This window comes from Telmatherina bonti (assembly GCF_933228915.1).
Source record: "Telmatherina bonti genome assembly, chromosome: 24".
In the NCBI taxonomy this organism is placed as follows: domain Eukaryota; kingdom Metazoa; phylum Chordata; class Actinopteri; order Atheriniformes; family Telmatherinidae; genus Telmatherina; species Telmatherina bonti.
In genome coordinates, this window is record NC_136633.1 from 10130007 (window position 1) to 10149572 (window position 19566).

Below are 19566 nucleotides of genomic sequence, written 5' to 3' on the forward strand. Positions count from 1 at the left end.
GAGTATGAGATGTATAAATCATTACATTCTGGTTTAATTTAAAATTTACAAAGTATCCAAACTTCTTTGGAATCACAATTGTGTTTCCAAGTCGTTCATTTTGGCCAGGTGGTCGGAAATGCTTCCTGTTTGTACTAATAATAACACTTGAAGTTTGTGACAGTATGTTCCCCAGCGGTGGGGTTTCATGCACAAACACAATGGACCACTCAGCTGACATTTACACAAGCCGCAACATTGCACACGGATGACTGTAAGATAATCTGGGAAATTACTAATGGTGTTTTTAAACTGTTAAAACCCAAGCTCCACCCCCAGAAAAAGTCTAAACCCCCATCCACCATGTTGACACGCCATCCCATTTATGATCTGATGTATTGTTCAGTCATGTGATTTCTGTAAATCAAAAGAGAAGTGCTTTATTATTCATGTGAAGTGATGACAGAGAAGGATGAACCAATGGATGCTGGTGATGTTCATGCTGTGTGTTGTCGCTGTGATTGAAGCTTCCTGTTTTAGAGGGAGGGATGAAACCGACCACTGCAACCCTTTCAACGGTTGATAGCACCGCCTCCAGAGCCAGCGCCGAAGTCGCCGGCCAGAGTCTGACCAGCCGAAACCTCAGGAAGTCCCTGTCAACGCAGACTAAGAAGACCAACAAAAGAGGTGAAACGGTCAAAAAACTCAAGAGTTTACCAATTTCCTCATTCACGCCCTCAGGGGTAAAAACGTTTCATACATATGAGCCGTCATGTCCATCCTCATCACCTTCATCCCACCTGGTTGACCTTCCAGGTGCAGTAATACTCTGCAGGTCTGGAGATGGCTCCTTAATGCTTCTGTTTCTCCCGCAGTGTGTTTCTGGAAGTACTGCTCCCAGAACTGACCGGCTCCCAGTAAACAACGACAGCTCCGTTCCGGTTCCTCCTGCTGTCTTCTTCTCTCAGCTAAACCCCAAACTGGGATTTCAGATTCATGTCAGCGTCATCTTTAAAAACCATTTTTCTCTGCAAACACCTGGCTGGAGGTGTCTGGCCAACAACTGAGTTGGGGGGGTTGTTTATGGTCTGGTGACATTTATTACGATAAACCAGATTAGATGGTTACAGAGGTGTTCGTATTCCTGCGAGCGTCTTCTAGATGACTCCATCTGTGTTTGAACTCATCCATCCATCAGCCTCCCTTCCGGTTTCTTCTGCCTCGCTTTTGACCTCTGAGTGCCAGGAGACGGTTGCCATGACATCAGAAGTCCTTCGCTCCTCCACTAGGTCGGCGCCAGCCTGGACTCAGACCTTTTCATTTGCTCATTAATTAACAAGACTGACCAATCAGACGCGACGATGTGTGGCCTGGGCACATGAACACACACACACCTATTAATACTTCTCTTGTCCATCAGAAGACAGACACACATCGGTTTTGTATCTGTGTGCCAACTTTTAAATAAAGTTTCTCTCTAGCAAAATGTGACCCTGAAGAGATTTGATTTTTCTACTCTTCTAGTTTTTCATCATGAAGAAGAAGTTGAACGTGAACTTTTTAACACGACATCCTTCCAGCATATTTCACAGCAAATATTCCTCATATTAAGGAGTATTTTACTCATATTGAGAAATATGTTACACACTGTAAAAAATGAAAGAAAAACAACTTTTAAGAAAACATTAATATTCCAGTAGTTAATTTCCAAATCACATTAAAATGACTTATTTAACATATAATTTATACCTTTTATTTTTTGACATATTTTGTCGTAGTTTGATTTTTTTTAATTTTTCATGAATCACGCTGGCATTAATATCACATATGAGCCCTTCTAACCACTACATATTTTGTATATAACAATTTACATATATTTATAGTTCAATTAAATTAGATATATTCAAATTAATTTAGTTGTTTACATCTTTTAATGTGAAATTTTAGAGAAATTAAGATGAATTTTGAAATGTTTTATAACAGTGTCATGAAATGAAATTAGATTTCCCATTGAAACATGGAAATTGTACGTAATTTGACATTTCCGGGCTTTTACTTTTGTTTTACATTAGACATGTAAATTTGGAGTCTGTTTCAATAATTTTATATAATTTCCATGAAAACAGTAACAGTAAAGATTATTTCATATCATGCAGATGGGCTCCTGAGGCATGTTAAACCTCGGACATTTCTCTGATTCAGCAGGATTTCCTTTTTTAAATTCATGTTGTGATTCTTGTCTGCATATATTTAGTTTTTCTCTGTTTGGCTAATTCATAAACTATTATTAGACTTAACCCTTCCAGGTCTCTGATCATGTTAGTCAGATCCCATTTGCGCTTCAGATCAGTGCAGCAACAAACCAGAAAACCTACAGCACTTCCGCCTGGATTTAATCTCGCTCACGTTTTGTTTGATGTCGACCAATGGATTTGGTTTTAATATGGTAACAAAAACACACTTAATGTAGCTGAGTGTATGTGGGTTGTGCAGGCATTATATCCCTTTTAATATGCTCTTTCTGTTTTTAATGTCTTGTTATTTATTGGGAAAACAACAGTCAAATTCATATATTTATTTAGACCCAAATATCCAAATATCTGGCTCTTGGCTCTGCTCCCTTCGAAGGATTGTCTTTTTCACCTCCCAAAATGGCTCTTCCTTTCCTCAGAGCTTCTATTTTAGCCTAATTTAGCAATTTAAAAATACATTTTATGCTGATAAATAATTTTTGTTTAGTTTTTTCATAAATTTTTTCTATATATAAGTTTACAAAAAATTACACCTGCTGTTTTATAACTTAAACATTTTAATGATCAACTGAAGACAAAATCACAAGAAAAAGAAATCAAATAGCTTAAACATCACTGTAAAAACACAACTGTTAAACTTTGTGCGTCCATTAACCACTGTTTTTTCAGAATGTTAATTAAGGAGGTTGAAGTGTTTTGTTTTTTTTATCATCTCATAAAAGTGAAGTTGTGATGAAAAAGATTTCAAACAAAGATAAGAGTAAAATCCGGTTATTCAACAACAGACTGACTGTGACCCGGAAGGGTTCATGACTTCTGTTTTGCACTTTCAGACTACCTGTTGAACTAAAAGTCAGTTTCCAAACATTAAATAGGATCAAAATATATTCATTCAGAAAATATAGATGATCGAGATTAAGCATTAAACGAAGATCTTTGTTCCTGTACCGTCAGGATGAGCCTGAGGTCCTCGATTCATCTCCTGAAGTGTAGAAACATGTTTTAAACTAGTTAACAGTTTGTTATGCATGACTTTAACCAGCCTTATTAGTCTCCCTGAAGGATGATCAGCCAGCAGGACATTCCTCCTCTGCTTGTTTCCGTGGCAACCGGGCAGCGAGTATTTGCTGTCTGCTAGTGTAAACTCAGGATCATCGGGGTGTCCACAGAAGTTGCCATCAGTGTTGCCGTGGTGATGACTGAGTGTGTCTACACATGCTCGTGGGTATACATGTTAAATATACTTGCTCTGTAATTAATAGTCATTTTGTTTATCTTACACAAGAGCCCTCATGATACTCATTGATTTAATTTCACCGTCTGCAGAAAGACTTAAATGTAAGGAGTCTCCCGTAACGTGACACTTTTAGCTGAGTTTTTGTCCTTATTTAAAACATTTTTTGGGGACTTTTTGACATTTCTTTTCATTTCAAATGTTTTTCAGAGGAAAGTTATTAACTTAAAGTGTAGGAAATAAAATCAACAATTCTCTATAGAAGAGAAAAGATGTTGGTGTACCTTTGCCTGGACAAGAAACTGTAAACCAAAGACAGATAAACTCTGAAAAGCAGATGCTCCGTGTGCAATCTGAGAGCCACGTTCATCTGGACTGATTAGCAAACATTTGATTTTGACCATTTGATCATTTCTAGCAGTTCAGTTCTTAATAATCTGTACTTCCAGATACACTTTGTCCTAAACCCAAATAGTTTGTAATTATGTCAGAACCAAAAGGAAATTTTCCTGAGAATCGAATTATTCTCATGAGTCATGTAAACCCATCACCCCAGCTCATAAACAATGAAAATACTACGTCCAAATCCACCAATGTCCTACCAGCTAACAGCTAGCACCTGCTAGCACCTAACAGCCACAGTATTCCAACTAAACCCTGACTGGTAATAAAACCAACAACATATTAGTGGCTCCCTTGGTGACCCTGTCCTAAAAGGTTACCACTCTGCTATCAGTAGCACCAAGTGCACCTTTAGTCCAAGTGCTCGAGTTCAGATTTTTTGGCGGTCTTACACACTCTTCAAAATATCGACAGCCAGCCACGGTATATATCTGTGAGTGTCACTTACTGGGGCATTGGATGTCCATCAAATGGCAGATAACTTAGCAATGGAGGGGTACAAGGCAGAAAGGTACATGTGAGGGTGGATTGAATGAGGAGAACTGGAATGGACGGTTTGTTTCTGAAGCTGGATTGGTAGCTAGAGTCTGGTATGTCTTGTTGCTGGTTGTTGAGGTGTAGCTGGTGCGATTTGGTTGTCAAGCATTTTGAGTTCATCTGTTGTTGAGAAGTGAATTAATTTCCATGTGTATTTTCACTCAGGACACTGAAAGAAGACCCAAGAATAATTTTTCCTTTTATCGTCTAACAAAGAAAAAAAAACTTTGAGCACATAGTGATAAAATCAGTTTATTAAAGGCTCTCTGCTGAGAGGAAATAAGGCCAGAATGCAGAAAACAAAATGATGGTTCCATCAAATGTACAATCAACCACTTCTCTTCAGGTAGGAAAAGGATTTAATGACATAAAGTTGAGATGAAAGGGAGGTGGGGATTAGACTCAGAGCTTCTTAGGTTTCTAGTTACCCTGTAAAAAAAAAAAACACCAAAAACACTAAAGTTAATCCATTTTTTCATTCAATATGCAGCTGTTTCCTCTCAGATAGTTCGGAGGCTTTGGATAAGTGATGATAAAATGATATATCAAAAGGCCTTCAACCACCTTTTGGAGCGGATTCATTGGGACTGTCAGGTCAGAGGAAACAGTAAAGAAAATGGGAAACACATGGCGTGATTTGAGCACACTGAGCACGTTACTACACTCTACATCTCACTGCATTAAACATTAGACTGACACAGCAAGCAGCAGCGCAGAGATTGTAATTTCATATAGATTTTAGCAGATTTCCTTGAGTAAAGTTGACAAGATCCAGTTTATTATATTCTCAGGTCCTGATAAGATCATCGTCCACATCAGATACCTCCTTGGCTGTGGTGCTGATGCTGCCAGCAGCAGTTCTACAGTTTCCTAGCAAACCCAATCACTACTATTGATTAAAAAATAATAAACAAGCAAATATTACCACAGTAAATAAGTCATTACCCAAGGAGGACTTTTATTAGTCTCACACCTCTAAATGGGTTTTAAAGTACCACAGTCTTTTTCCATGTTCATCTGTAATCTGACTTCCTGGTTTTCCAACTTCAGTCAGTTTCTGGAGCGTTGACGGTAATGTTAGTAAGAAACTAAACGTAAAAACGACGAGTGAGACAACTGCAGCTTTCAGACAGGATTATTCTGTCCAACTAACCCCAGCTCACTCTGATCTGGTCTCATTTTTGGTCTGAAAGTGGAAATTGAAGACTGGAAGAGTGCATTACCATGGCAAATTATTTGGTATTTTTATGGTATTCAGTGGATTCTCCTGATATTTAATGTTCTTTTAATAGCTGAATAAGAAGCACTGAGCAGAAACAAGCTGAGTATGCTTCTCTTGGTGGAGGCTGCTGGGGGCATCCCATGATACACCAGGCTCCTCACTGCGCTCTTTAGGCTAAGAATATACCTGCTTTTTCACATCATAGTTGCGTAGGCTAGCGCCTTCTTTGTTAGCATAATTATTCACATACTTTCTTGTGTACTGCTCTTGTACACCCAGATAGCAAACCATGATTAGCCCTGATACAGCCCAACTCTGCATTTTTGTGAATTTTATTCAGATCGTAAAGCATTGTTTAAGATTCCCACTGCAGCTCAATACCAGGTTTTTTGCTCATTTGTGACATGTATTAAAGATCACTTTCATATGTGGTCCTTAATCAGATACATATGAAATGTGTGTCGAAGGGACTGTGACGTCAGGGAAGTAAGGCTAACGTCACATTTCTGCACTGTGGAGAATGCTCCAATAGCAAATCATGGTGGAAAACCTGGCAGAAGATGGATGGATGGATGGATGGATGGATGGATGGATGGATTATTTGATGAATGAGACACTGGATGGATGGATGGATGGATGGATGGATGGATTATTTGATGAATGAGATACTGGATGGATGGATGGATGGATGGATTGATTATTTGATGAATGAGACACTGGATGGATGGTTGGATGGATTATTTGATGAATGAGACACTGGATGGATGGTTGGATGGATTATTTGATGAATGAGACACTGGATGGATGGTTGGATGGATTATTTGATGAATGAGACACTGGATGGATGTATGGATGTATGAATGGATGGATGGATGGATGGATTATTTGATGAATGGGACACTGGATGGATGGATGGATGGATGGATGGTGGAAAACGTTACTCTGTTGTTAGTGTAATTGATCACCTGCTTTCTTTTGTACTACTTGTGTTATCACCCAGATAGCAAAGCATGTTTTGCCAGATGTGGCCTAAATGTGCAAAAACAATTTTAATGTGGTAAAAAAAAAAAAAACTTATCAGTGGTTAGCTCGAAGCTAAACATGCAGCTCAACCTGTGAGTGCACACACACACTTGAACATACACATTCATACATAAACAGAATCACTATGATCAGTATGTGAACTCCACTCTATGCTTAGATATCCAACCGTTTCTACTTGTCTTCTTTTATTCCGATTGTCCTTTGGATATTTTTGTAATTTTTATTGTTTGATGATTATCTGGCCTGCCTGATGAATTTAAGCCCACAACCACCATTTTCCCCAACATTGCTCTCATTTGATTCGTTTTGCAACATCCAAGTAGGCGAACTCAATCTCCCTCTCGGCAGGACAGGTGCTAGTGAACTCCGTCCTCTGGTAGGCGGAGTTCAGGTACCTCCATACCCCCGTCATCTCAGCAGGGATCTCAAAGCCACGGTACTTCTTAGCTACAACCTGGATAAAAAATTAAAACAGGTAAATTTGGTCTTTTGTTGTTGCTGGGAGTAAAAACAAAACACTTTCACCACCGACACAAGATTGATCAAACCTTCAGAATGTGGAGTTTAGGCAGCAGGTTGCAATCAGCCAGCGTAAGCTCAGACCCGTCCAGGAAACTCCTGCAGGACTCGGGCAGGTCTCCTGCGGCATCAGCATCAATCTCCTCAGACAGGGGAGTCCTCAAGAACTCATCGAGGCGGCGAAGGGACTTCAGCAAGGCTTTCTCTAAGGCTGAAGGAGCAGACAGGAAGCAGCTCACTGAAGATCAGCTGATATCGTTAACAGGATCATGTTGAGGAGGCTGTGGAAAAGCTGTGTCCCTTTATATTCTCTGGCACTGAAATTCCTGCTCTTTAAGTAGGTGAACATGATCCTACGTCTATGTTGGTATCATCACGCTAGTCTGCTTATGCTAAAGTGAAGCTGCTGCTGCTGTGGAGGATTCACTGAGGACTCTAAGAACTTCATGTCATGCTTCATGTCTCTCTGGTCTGTATTTTGACAGTGAAATATGGATCTAAAATTATTGTCATTGGAACCAAAGATCAGAAACTAGAGATTAGTACCCAGCAACTGACTGGAAAACTGGGTGGGACTCATTCTGAACTGGTTTGAATCCTACCTGAACGACAGGGACTGCTGAGTTAGTTAGTAACTAGATTTACTCAAAAACAACAACAAGGAGTTCCTCAAGGCTCCATGTGGGGCTCTCATATCTTTTAGCATCAATGTGCTCCCATTGTTTCTCATCATGGAAACAAACAAAATAGCTGATTATAATTATGCAGGGGTTGCACGGTGGCATAGTGGTTAGCACTGTGGCCTCACAGCAAGAAGGTTGCTGGTTCAATCCTTGGCTGGGACTAGGTTTGGTCAGTGGCCTTTCCATGTGGAGTTTGCATGTTCTCCCTGTGTATCCATGGGTTCTCTCTGGGTAATCTGGCTTCCTCCCACCATCCAAAGATATGCATGTTAGGTTAATTGGTTTCTCTAAATTTCCCCTAGGAGTTAGCATGAGCATGAGTGGTTGTTTGTCTCTGTGTGGCCCTGCAAGCTGTCCAGGGTGTACCCTGCCTTTTGCCCAAAAGACAGCTAGGCTCCAGCTTTGCTGCGACCCTGAATTGGATTAAGCAGTTTAGAAAATGAATGAATGAATAATTATGCTGATGACACTCTGCTTTACATTTCTGTCTTACAAGGAGACTCTGATCCCAGACAAAATTTTCTCCAGCAAAATAACGTTGAAAAATAAAATAATTGTGTTAGGAAACAAAGTTGAGTGTCTAAAGATTAGTGTCCAGTTTCAGTCAACAATATTAAAAACAACAGATTAAGCCGGACATATTGTTGTCATTTTGGAGCATCCAAAGCATCCAAAATAATCCAAGAACCAAATCAGCCTTTTACCACCTGAAGAATATAACTAGAATAAAAGGACTGATAGTTCAGCGTGATTTAGTTTAACTTCTTTTTGCACTTGCATTTTTTAGCCTTGACTAGAGTGTTAGCTGACCAATCATCATCCTCAAGAGTCAAAAGATTCCCTACAGAAAACCTCCTACATGTCGCATGCGTTGTCTTTCGCACTTGTCGCAATTTTGTGACTTTGGCGCCTAAAGGGATAAGTCAAAACCAGCTCTGCTGACACCATATGAGCTACAGAAACTTGTACGGTCACGTTTACTTTCCATCCAGAGAATTAAGACTCAACATTTAGTTTCTGTGCTCCTGAAATCTCCAAACACCCACCAGAAAACCTGGAGTCTGATCCGAACCTCCGTTCTTTTATATCTGGTCTGGAAATTTGGATTTTCATCAGCTTATAATTTATATAAAGTCCTTCATTTTGTCTTTCTTATGTGTTCTCATGTACATTAATGGTAATAATGATGCAATAATTAGGATGGCAAAAGTGATGATGATAGTGATGACACTGAATATCAACTTGAGTGTGCTTGTATGTGCTTGTATCCTATATGAAAACGGCATGTTTTCTCTTGTCTGTTTCTTTTTTCAATGTGCAGCATGTTGGGTTAGATGTGAAATGGGCTGTAGAAGTAAATACTTCTTGGTTTGCATGCAGAATGTAATGTGTTTCAGGTAAAAAAAAACATCCTCCGTGCAGACCCAACTCTTTCTTACCGTCATTGGTGTCTTTTCTTGGGTTTTTGATGTAGGCTGAGAACTTGGCAAAGACGTCGATCCCAGCTGCGTTGGCTTCAGGGTGTTTGGGAGCCAGGCGGGGGTAGCTGGAGATGAACAGATCACAAACTGGAACTCAGTTTTAATCATATCAGGTTAAATTCTGCCAGGGGGTTTGTGGTTTTTCATGTGATTTTGTTTGTTTTTAGGCGCTTTTGTGTATTATAATGGATTTCTATACCTTTTCAGACTTTTTAGTCTGTTTTTGTTTTTAGTTGTTTTTGTATTTTTATCTATTTTTTACTTGCAAGTAGATTCTTTTTAGGAATGGGACTCGATTAAAAGAATTCATTTAATTAATTACAGGCTTTGTAATGAATTAGTCTTGATGATTCCAAAAAGCGTTTGTTTGTATTTAAATGGATTTAGTGGATAATTTAATCAATTATAGACTCAGATAGTGTAAACTTAGGCTCTAATAATGTCTGGAAAAATACATTTATTTCCTTTTACTACAAAGCATTAGTAGAAAACTAAATAGAACAATGTCCTTGGCAAAAACATTGCGATTTTAAGGTCTTTAAAAGCGCCAGTTGTTCTCTAATTAAGACTCGACACTATGTTACAGCAACTTGTACTTTTCACGTGTTTTCTGTCACACACCTTATTAATAGACAATAACATCTGACAGGAAACCATGGTGAGATCAGACTGTGGCAGTTTGCACATTTCACTTTGATGATCATGTCTTGCTCTGACTGCAGCTTGGAGCTGGATGCCGCATGAGGACCAAGCATCTTGTGAGTGTTTTTGGAAAGGGGAGGAGCCTGGGCAGTACCAACTCATCACTGAGAAAAGTAAACTATACATACTTTTACATCAGTCACTAAAAGTCTCCAATAATGCCAGAAAGCATTACTAGATTTTTCACTAGTTACTTTAAAAAATAAATATAGAGAGAGTCACTAGAGAGGTCTGAAAACTGGTTAAATATAGCGCCAAAGTTGCTAAGTTATTAGCCAAGCTCTGGTTGGCTAATGTGGATTTGCTCTGTTTCGGAGCCCCTAGTGGATGAGAGGTGAATTACAATTCCTGGCAGCTCTGCATTGGCTTTTAACCTCTAGATGTCAATAACACCCGGCTGCAGCCTGGAGAATGGGGCGAGGCTGGATAATGGGCGGGGTTTAAAAAAAAAAAAAAAAAAAAAAAAAGGGGGGGGGGCGTGGTTATATGTCAAATGGGCGTGGTTAGACAGGCAATGGGTGTTAGGGGTTGGGGTTAGGGTTAGCAATAACCATTTAGAGGGAAGGAGAAACACGATCCAATCAAAATGTTGAGGGGGCGGAGTTGGACATCTAGCCCCGCCTCATTCTCCAGTCTGCAGCCAAGACCCTCTTCCAGATGTTGCCACTTGGTTTTCATGTATTTTTGAACCCGGGTTTTGAGCTCAGCTTTCTTCTTCAGGTTTAAGTTTTTGTGTTGGTGCTCAAACAGCAGGATTTCTCCACATTCTTAAAACTAAAGCTTCATATTTTAGTTCAAATGTACAATAGTAAATATAGTTATGAAACAAATAAATGCTTCAATAGAGATCAATTCCACAGGCTCAGGTTACCTGTAGATTTATTAAAGTAAATTTTAGAATATATATGTCATGAGAATATTTAGTACTTTCAGTAAAACAGCCACTGCCGGCTATAAAAAGTAAAAATATGAATAAATGTATTACTCAGAGAACAGTCTGACTTGTTTTGACCGATCATTGACACAGGATTGAGTTTTACAAGGTATCAGATCTGAAAGGAAACATGCAGTGTCGCAAATAGCCTCATTATATAAGTGTGTATTTTATGTGTGTGTTTGTACCGCGGTGGGCTCAGTTTCTCCTCCAGGAACTCTTCTATCTTGTTCACGTCGACTTTAACTTCACCATTAAACGTCATGAAGGGAGGATTGGTCCCCGGAGCGAGGTCTTGCAAGTCAGCTGGTTTCCTGACAGAACGGTTCCAGTTGGTTACCATGGTGACAACAATATCGGCATCGCTTTCCCCAAAAGAAACTTTGAGCGTGTTTCACCTCTTCAGGTCGACTGTGGTGACATTGAAGATGACGCCTTTCAGCCACAAGATCATGAAGAGTCTCTGAGAGAACGGACAGTTACCAATGCTCTCGCCGTCACTCCCAGCCTGCACACACACACACACACACACACACACACACACACATCCCATATGTACGTTAATTGTCTTTATGGTTATCAGTATACATTTGTGTGTTTGTAAGTGTGTAGATCTGTGAAATCTGACCTACAATAGACACCATCAAAGTATGAACACACACTCGCACTGGTTACCAGGTTAGTTCATGATAGTTAACATATCATGAATTCATGTGAATTGTGTGTTATGGTATCAGGGTAAATAGTTATGTTCTGGTTCTGATGGTTTCGTCTTGATTGTTTCTTTTGATTTGGCTTCATCTCCAGTTTGCTGTCTGACAAACATGTTTGATGTTTTGGACATTTTTAACATGCTGGGACTTTAAGTGGGGAAATCTGACATATCACATAGTCATAAATGATAAATATTGCCCCAAAAAATTATATTTCTTTGTTACATTATGTTAAAAGACCAAATTAAGAGCTCATATTTTTAAACAATGGACTTTTCTTACCATTTTTTTCATGGGTCGGGCCTTAAAGGGTTATAAGCACTGATTGTAAGCCAAGCCAACTTTATTCATAAAGCGCGTTGAAAACAGCAGCAACCATCATTCAAGATGCTGAATATAGGAATAAAATACATAATAGGAAGTTCAACAAGGTGTTGACAATGAAAATTCAACCAAAACACTTCATCTAATACACTTTTAGTCCGTGTATGTGTATGCGGGAGGCAACATAGACCTTAAAGGTCAACTGGTCGTCCAGTTATTTAGATCCTGAATGAACATTGGGCTCCTTCCATCCTGGCCCTGTTGATGCTAAGTCCTACATTGACCAGGAAAATGTCAGCTGTCTAAATTAAATAAATTAACAATATTTTCTTTTCTTTATAAATCCTGCAGAGGCAGCGCTTTGTCTTGAGGTTCCTTCCTCCTTGTCTCCCCATCACCTTTCCATCTCTAATAATCCAAATGTCACAGAGGAAATTTGGGCTGTGTCCATCAGGATTAGAGCCTCTCCCAGCTGAGACATAGTCATGTTTTTCCTCAATATATTCGTAATCTTATGAGGAAAACTCACAATAAACCAGAATTATGAGTCCAAATACTTAATCGGGTCATTTAAAGACCAAAGATGGCTCAGTCCTCATGCTCATGGACTTACTTTAATTTCTTACAAGCATTTCTATGCATTAGGACTGAAATAAATCATATTTGCTGAATGTGTTTATCAGCGTCACTCTGAGGCTCAAAGTAAAAACTTTAAAATCAAAGCAGCAAATTACAAACCCAGATATTCCCTTCAAGACCCGGTGGGGACCGGAAGAGCTCAGACCCCTCAGCAAACAATCCAGTCTACGTCCTGGTTTACCTTCACAAACAGTTCGATGGATGGAAAGCCGAGTTTTCTCACTGCAGCGTCGTACCAGGACATGCTGGCCCGCATAGGTCCACATCAGATGTTCAGAACAGAAATAAAGCTCATGCAGACGGGATGGGAGGACACATGTGATCCAGAACATCCAGAGTTATCCGGAACATTCACAGTAATCCAGCACAATACACAGAGAAACGTCCAAAGTCCTAAACAAAGTCCGTCTGTCTGAGCTGGTCCATCATCTGCCCACACACACACACACACACACACACACACACACACACACACACACACACACACACACACACACACACACACACATTTCCTCAGTGACAGAGTAAATATAAAAAACAGTCTTCTGTAAAATGCTGGATTAGATGATCAGGGTTCTGTCCCGATACGTGGCGACGAGGAGGTTGGACCCTTGATGCAGGATCCACCCAGCTGGATGTCTCAGTAAGATGGACAGAAAGTGCTGCACAAGCAGGAAATCCTACAACTAAACCAACTTCTATGTGGCCCAGACTACTGTTCTGCCAAAAAAAAAAAAAAAAAAACTTCAGAAGTATTTACATTGACTGAGAGAACTCCTACTATTGTTTGGACCATGAATGCCACATTTGTTACTGAGCGACATTAAACCCATTAAGGAGCATCTTGTTGTGTCATTTCCTCCAGAAATATTCAAATTGAAAACAAAAGTTGGCGCTTCATCAACCCCATCTGGGTGACAAATATTAACTTTACCATCACAAACAACTTTTTTTAAAGAGAAATTTGTGTATAGATGACTGCTGCACGAGTCCAATCTGATTGCAACTTACAAACAGAGCTGTATTACCACATTACAATCACGCTGCAGCTCAGGAGTGTCACAGCAATACCCCTTCGCTGGATATTTGCATCATTTATGGATTCTGAAACAGCAAAAAATCCTGCATGCTGTAATAATTTACAACAAAGTTAAAACAAGTATGATATTTACCATTAAAAAAATGTTGCGTTTACCTGTTACCAAAGACAATTTCTGGCCATGTGAAATTTGCTGATGTGAAAATCTAGCCAAGCTGAAGGTATAACTCAGTATTCCTGACTGAAAGGGTCATTTATGCTCCCTTTACCACGTAAACACCTGTTTCTGCATCTTTTATGTTAGAATGGTAGTTAGGCAAAACATCCACCAGAGGGCAGTGCAGCGTTCAGAGTTCACTTCCGAGTCCTGATGTCAGTTTCAGTCTATAACATAGACCGCATATGAATGATGGGCGGAGCCTCTGGCGGTTAAAAGTGAAGTCTATGCGGAAGAGCATAAAACTGCAGTTCCCCCTTCAACCACTAGGGGCTGCAAACAAAGCGACTCTCCTTAGACTCCCATGTTAAAAAGGCCAACTTCACAGCAGAAATAAACCTGTTTACAGCCTGGTTCAAAAATCCATTTTAGGCTTAATAGGTCAGGTTTACCTTCATGACAACTGTGGGGGGACTGAATTTTTTTCTAATTCGCCCATTTAAAAGTAATTTAACCTCGAAATTCTGAATATTTAGAGGCATGTCCTTTTGATTGACTGGTACCCGATCTCCTGCTTCAAGTAAGAAAAACGTAGAACAACTGCGGTTTTTAGCCTGTTAACGTGATTTAGTTTTAGCCCGCTTACCTCTGTTAGCTGGTTAGCTCATGTTATCTCCAGGTTAGCTCAGTAAGCTCTTAGCTACAGGCAGCTTGGAGTTTGCTCGATGTCAGTCATCCACCATGACGCTCACAGCCCCCCTTTCAGCTCCACCTCTTTGCCCATATTTGTATTTTCCGGGCAAGACGACACACATGCCTCTGCCAAGATGGCGATGGTAGGAACCACCCACCAAGCTTCAATTCATCTCTTCAGAAAAACTGAGTGACGTCACAGAGGCTCCGTCCATCTTTTTATATACAGTCTATGGTCTATAACAAACAAGGTGACGAGACGGACGAGATCACAATGGTGTTCATTAATGGAAACAGACATGGTGGTGGTCTGTACAGTATGGCCCAAATATGGCCCATGTCTCCAGTTTTGTTTGGCCTTTACTTCTTTGACATATGAGTGTAGCTGCCAAAACTCAGTCACGACCACCACATGTGGTCCACAAGGAAATTAACCCCATTATAACCAACGGATGGTGATAGAGTGCACTACCTGACTGCTGGCGACCCAGGCATAATGAAAAGTAAATCAATGTCAGATCTGCTCAGTAGACTTCCAAGTAGAGCTGGCAAGTGATATTTGAACCACATTTGGTCCACACAACACTTGCCAGTGCCATAACTCAGCATTAAATGTCAAAAGTAGCCAGATGCCAAATGCCTGACTCATGGAGACTACTGGAAACAACAAGAGGGACAGACTCAGGACTAACGCATGCTGACATGACATGGACTGACATGGCCAACATATCACATCGACCTGGAGAATAAAAACTGAGTGACCAAGCAGATGGGACAATTAATAACCAGAAATGTCTGATGTTAGAACATTTTTCTGCTAATCTGCTGTTCCAAGATGGCAGCACATGAAGACACAGTGACCTAATGCTCCATCTGTAGCTGCTGCAAGAGATAATGGCATTCTGTTGTATTTTTGTACGATAACAAAAAAGCGTCTTGTCTTGTCTTGTCTTGTGTTGTGTTGTCTTGTCCAAATAGGTGAACAGGAAGTAATACAGGATACACAGGAGAAAAAACTACAAGGAGTCATACTGAATTTGTAGTTATATGTAGTTATACTGTCTTTTTGACAGCAACTGGACACACAGTACTTTCCAGAGGACTCATGGTGGGAGGTGATGGAATCCACTCAGTCTCTTTCACACACACTGCATACTTGTTGTTTGAGTGTGTATGTGTGCCTGTTGCAGCAGAAACAAAAAGATCTTTGTCAGCTTTTTTCCTTCAGTTCTTCCCCTGATCCATTTCTCCATGCATGTCAAAAAGCTGTCCAGAGATGGTTTGATTCATCAGCAATGGAGACCACTGATGTATCTCCATCAGGACCACTGGTCAGAGTCCAGTGCTGCAGGTTAGGTCCTAAAACTGGACTGATGTAGAGGAAAGACCAGTTAACTTCAGTCCACCAGGAGCAGCTCAGATCAGTGTGGACTCACAAGCAAACCCGATGTTTGTATTTATCCTCCTGATTCCAGATCATCTTAAACTTCCTGCAGTCAGTTGCAGAAGAAATCTTCACCACCTTCACACCTTTATTTCCATGGTTTCTGTTTCTCTTCTACATCAAGTAAATAATAACTTCTTGTGAATTTGTTGTAGAGTTTCAAAAGCAACATCTTATAAATAATTTAAGAAAATAAAAAATGTTAAATGTTGAATTCTGCCCGACATTTTCCGGATAATTCATCACTACTAGTAAAAGGCCCGTCAGACTGGACTGATTGGTCCAGCTGCAGATTTCTAGCATCTGATGCTTGTTAACTGTACTTAAATTTATGGCTTTCATCTGTCAGACATACTGATGGTTTGTGCATGTTTCTGCAGAAACAACAAGGAGGTGTGGTGCAGATTAGATTAGCAACAACCTCTCATCAGTTCAAACTGGGCAGATTAGCTGGATTATCAGCTTCAAGTGTAGAATAGGGGAACAGATGGCAGTGGACTTCTGCAGGTCAAAGTTAGTTTTATGTCTGTTCTGCAACTTGTTGATGACTAAACTTACTTTCTTTTTTTCCTGTGAATGCAAATTATTTCTGGATCTTCCTCCTACACTGAAGAGATCTCTCTTGGCTTGGGACCAGCAGGCAAGAGGATGTGGGAACCAGTAGTGATGACCAAATAAAACCAGAACTCTGAAGCTGGTGTCAATCTTTTTATTTTTCCTTCCTGTTTTTCACTTGACTGTCCAGCATCGTTGCAAGCAGAACGATGGTTCAGCTGCCATGTGGTACCAAACAAATTTGCTTTTCCAAGGGGACCTTAGTTGATATAATCTATATAAAGCTCTTTGAATATAAGGCATCCCTTGAAGCTTCCAGCTGCTACAGAAAACATACAACCTCTATAAGACAACAATGCAGACAACCACTAGGAGCATCTATAAGAAGACAAACTGAGAAAAACATGATAACAATACCAGCAACAAGTATAAAATAAGAATAACAGCATAACTGCAGCAACTGGTGGTTAAACCTGTAGGACAGCACCGTAACTTCATAAGCATGAACATTAGTGTGAAACATTAGAAAGAAATTATGCTCAATGATCAGTGCCATTGCGCAAATGTGACAATACCATCCCCATCAGAAGCAGGGAAAGAGGACTCACCCAAAAGGCAGTGAGCATGAAACCTAGTCTGTCATGATGTGTGTTCTGTTTATTTAGCTTTAGCCCTCCCTGTTTAGTTCCCTTGTGTCTTGTTTCTCGTTTAGCCTTTGTTCCTGTTAGTTAGATTCACCTGTTCTTGTTAGTTTATTCATTACATCTGTGTCTTGTTTGGTTTCTGTCTGTATTTATAGTCCTCAGTTTCAGTTCTGTTTGCCGACCCATTGTGTTAAGTTCTGCTCGTGTTTGTGTTTGCTTTCCTTCAGTTCAGTTCAGTTCAGTTCAGTTCAGTTCAGTTCAGTTCAATTCAGTTCAGTTCTTGTATTAAAACTTCTTGATAGTCCGCATCTCTAGCTCCTGTTCCTGCATTTGGGTCCTCGCCTCCACCACACCATGACATAGTCAGACTACCACAGGAACGACCATAATAATGGCCCAGAAAATGGCAGAGGAATGCCCCATGCTCCATGGCTCCATAAGACCCCACAAGAAGACCTCCTGCCCACCTTTTCTTTATTCACCAATCTTTGTTAAGTGTAAATTTGTGTAAGCAGCTCAGATTGAGTTGCAGTGATCACATAGCACTGGGATTGAAGCCCTCTCACCTGTAAAGTCCTCGTGTTAATCTTAAGAACCATTGCGTGTTAGCTCCAAGTGTCTGAGCTTGCATCATTGGTGATTTACCAAGTGTTTCAGTGTTTCACTGATTTGCTCGTGTCCTAGCCTGACTAATGTAGCTTTGTAGAGGAAGACCTTCATTCTGTGGCTTTCATTTAAAAGTGTTTGGAAAAATGTCAAGGTTGACCACATTAGAGATGGCCGCTCTCCACCATATAGGACTACCAGCTGATAGTAGATCTGGGAAAGCAACTAAAGTTTTCAACACACACTTGTGACCAGACATTGTGATTCTATAGAGGCCTAAAAATATAGAGTTGTTGCTTCTCCAGGGACATTGCTTAGAGAAGGCATTTGAAAGAAAGCTGCTCAAGTACCAGGGTTTCTAGATGATAGCTAGAAACACAACAGCTTAGAACAGGGATGTGTAACACTGGTCCTCATGGGCTGCTGTCTTACAGATTTTAGTTGTTTCCCTGCTCCAATACAATCAAATGGCTCCAGCAGCCTTTTATCAAGTTCTGCACAAAAAGCTGTTCATTTTAAGCTGGGAAAACATCTAAAACCTGCAGAACAGTGGCCCTTAAGGGACCAGAGTTTGACATCTGACCTTTAAAAGTAGGCTGCACAAGCTCCTAGCCACTCTCTACAGACTCTGCATTCTGCTTTGCATTAGTGGATTAGAGGTGACCTGTGGCCTAATGCATGTCAGGTCTTGATGAACTCTGACTGGATCCCTCCGGTCAGGATGTCTGATATTGTGAGACTGAAACCCCCAATGAACCCAGGATAAATCACTAATAATGAGCCTCATCCATAGGATGCGTTTTTCTCCTTGTTTTAATGCTCCCTTGTGTTGCTAGGAGTGTTGTTAATAAAAAACTTTCTCAAAGAAAAAAAAAAGTGGTTCATTGGTTTTACAGCTTGGATGCTTTGGTGCTTTACTATGCTACATATGATGTGAGGATAGGATGTTCCACAAACCTTTTGGGGAAAAATACTAAATGAAGTCAGGGAAAAGCATGTTGTGCAGACTCATACAGAGACAAACAACACAACACAGAAACTGTGGGACTGGTGACTAAACAAGAAGCAGGAGTGGCCATCAGAAACCTAGAACCAGGTTCAAGGGAACAAGAAGAAAATACAACTAAATACACCAGTGAATAAACACAACAGCACAGATGACTCATCCAGCTGAAACAAAATATCTAAAGAATAGAATTAAAGACTCATAAATGACCATAAATCTTGTGTTCTGTTTTATTCTAGTCATTGTAATTTTATTACAATCCAATTAAAAGAAAATCCATTAAATTATCAGAATCTGTCCTGTTTATAACCCTGTGCCATTCCATATTCAAACCAATTCATGGAAAAAAATTTATTTAGCTTGTCTTATTGTGGCTGAATCTAATTTCTTTGATTCAATCCTCCATCCTGAGAGGCACAAGGTGAAAGTGGAAAGGAAGAACAGGGAGTAAAATCTTCACTGGAGCTAAGCGGAATGGACTGGTTAGCAAATGAAAAGGATAGGAAAGAATGGTCAACAAGCACCACGACTCTTAGTTAGGCATCCCTACTGAAAAAGAAGGTTTCTGCTGCTGTACTGGTTCCAGCATCAGAAGACAGAACTTCATCTATAAAAATGCATAACAACAAAAAGATCTACTTAAACTGTGAGGGCCAAGTTAAAAGGCAAATAAAATTACAGGAATTTGGACAAATTAGTCACTACAACTTGGTTTCTACTTTTCAGCAGGGAACCTAAACACCAGAACCATGATCAT

At 40.0% G+C, this 19566-nt stretch overlaps 1 protein-coding gene across 1 annotated transcript; it reads right to left on the reverse strand.

Annotated features, from left to right (window-relative positions):
- Positions 1-4721: 4721 nt before the first annotated feature.
- LOC306774015 (chloride intracellular channel protein 4) lies at positions 4722-13012 on the reverse strand. Its single transcript, XM_079263983.1, has 6 exons — positions 12847-13012; positions 11388-11497; positions 11178-11303; positions 9312-9418; positions 7219-7400; positions 4722-7124 (listed from the first exon to the last, which is right to left on the reverse strand). Exons 1-6 carry the CDS (start codon positions 12919-12921, stop codon positions 6963-6965), a joined length of 762 nt encoding a protein of 253 aa, XP_079120109.1. The 5' UTR covers positions 12922-13012; the 3' UTR covers positions 4722-6962.
- Between the last annotated feature and the right edge of the window lie 6554 nt (positions 13013-19566).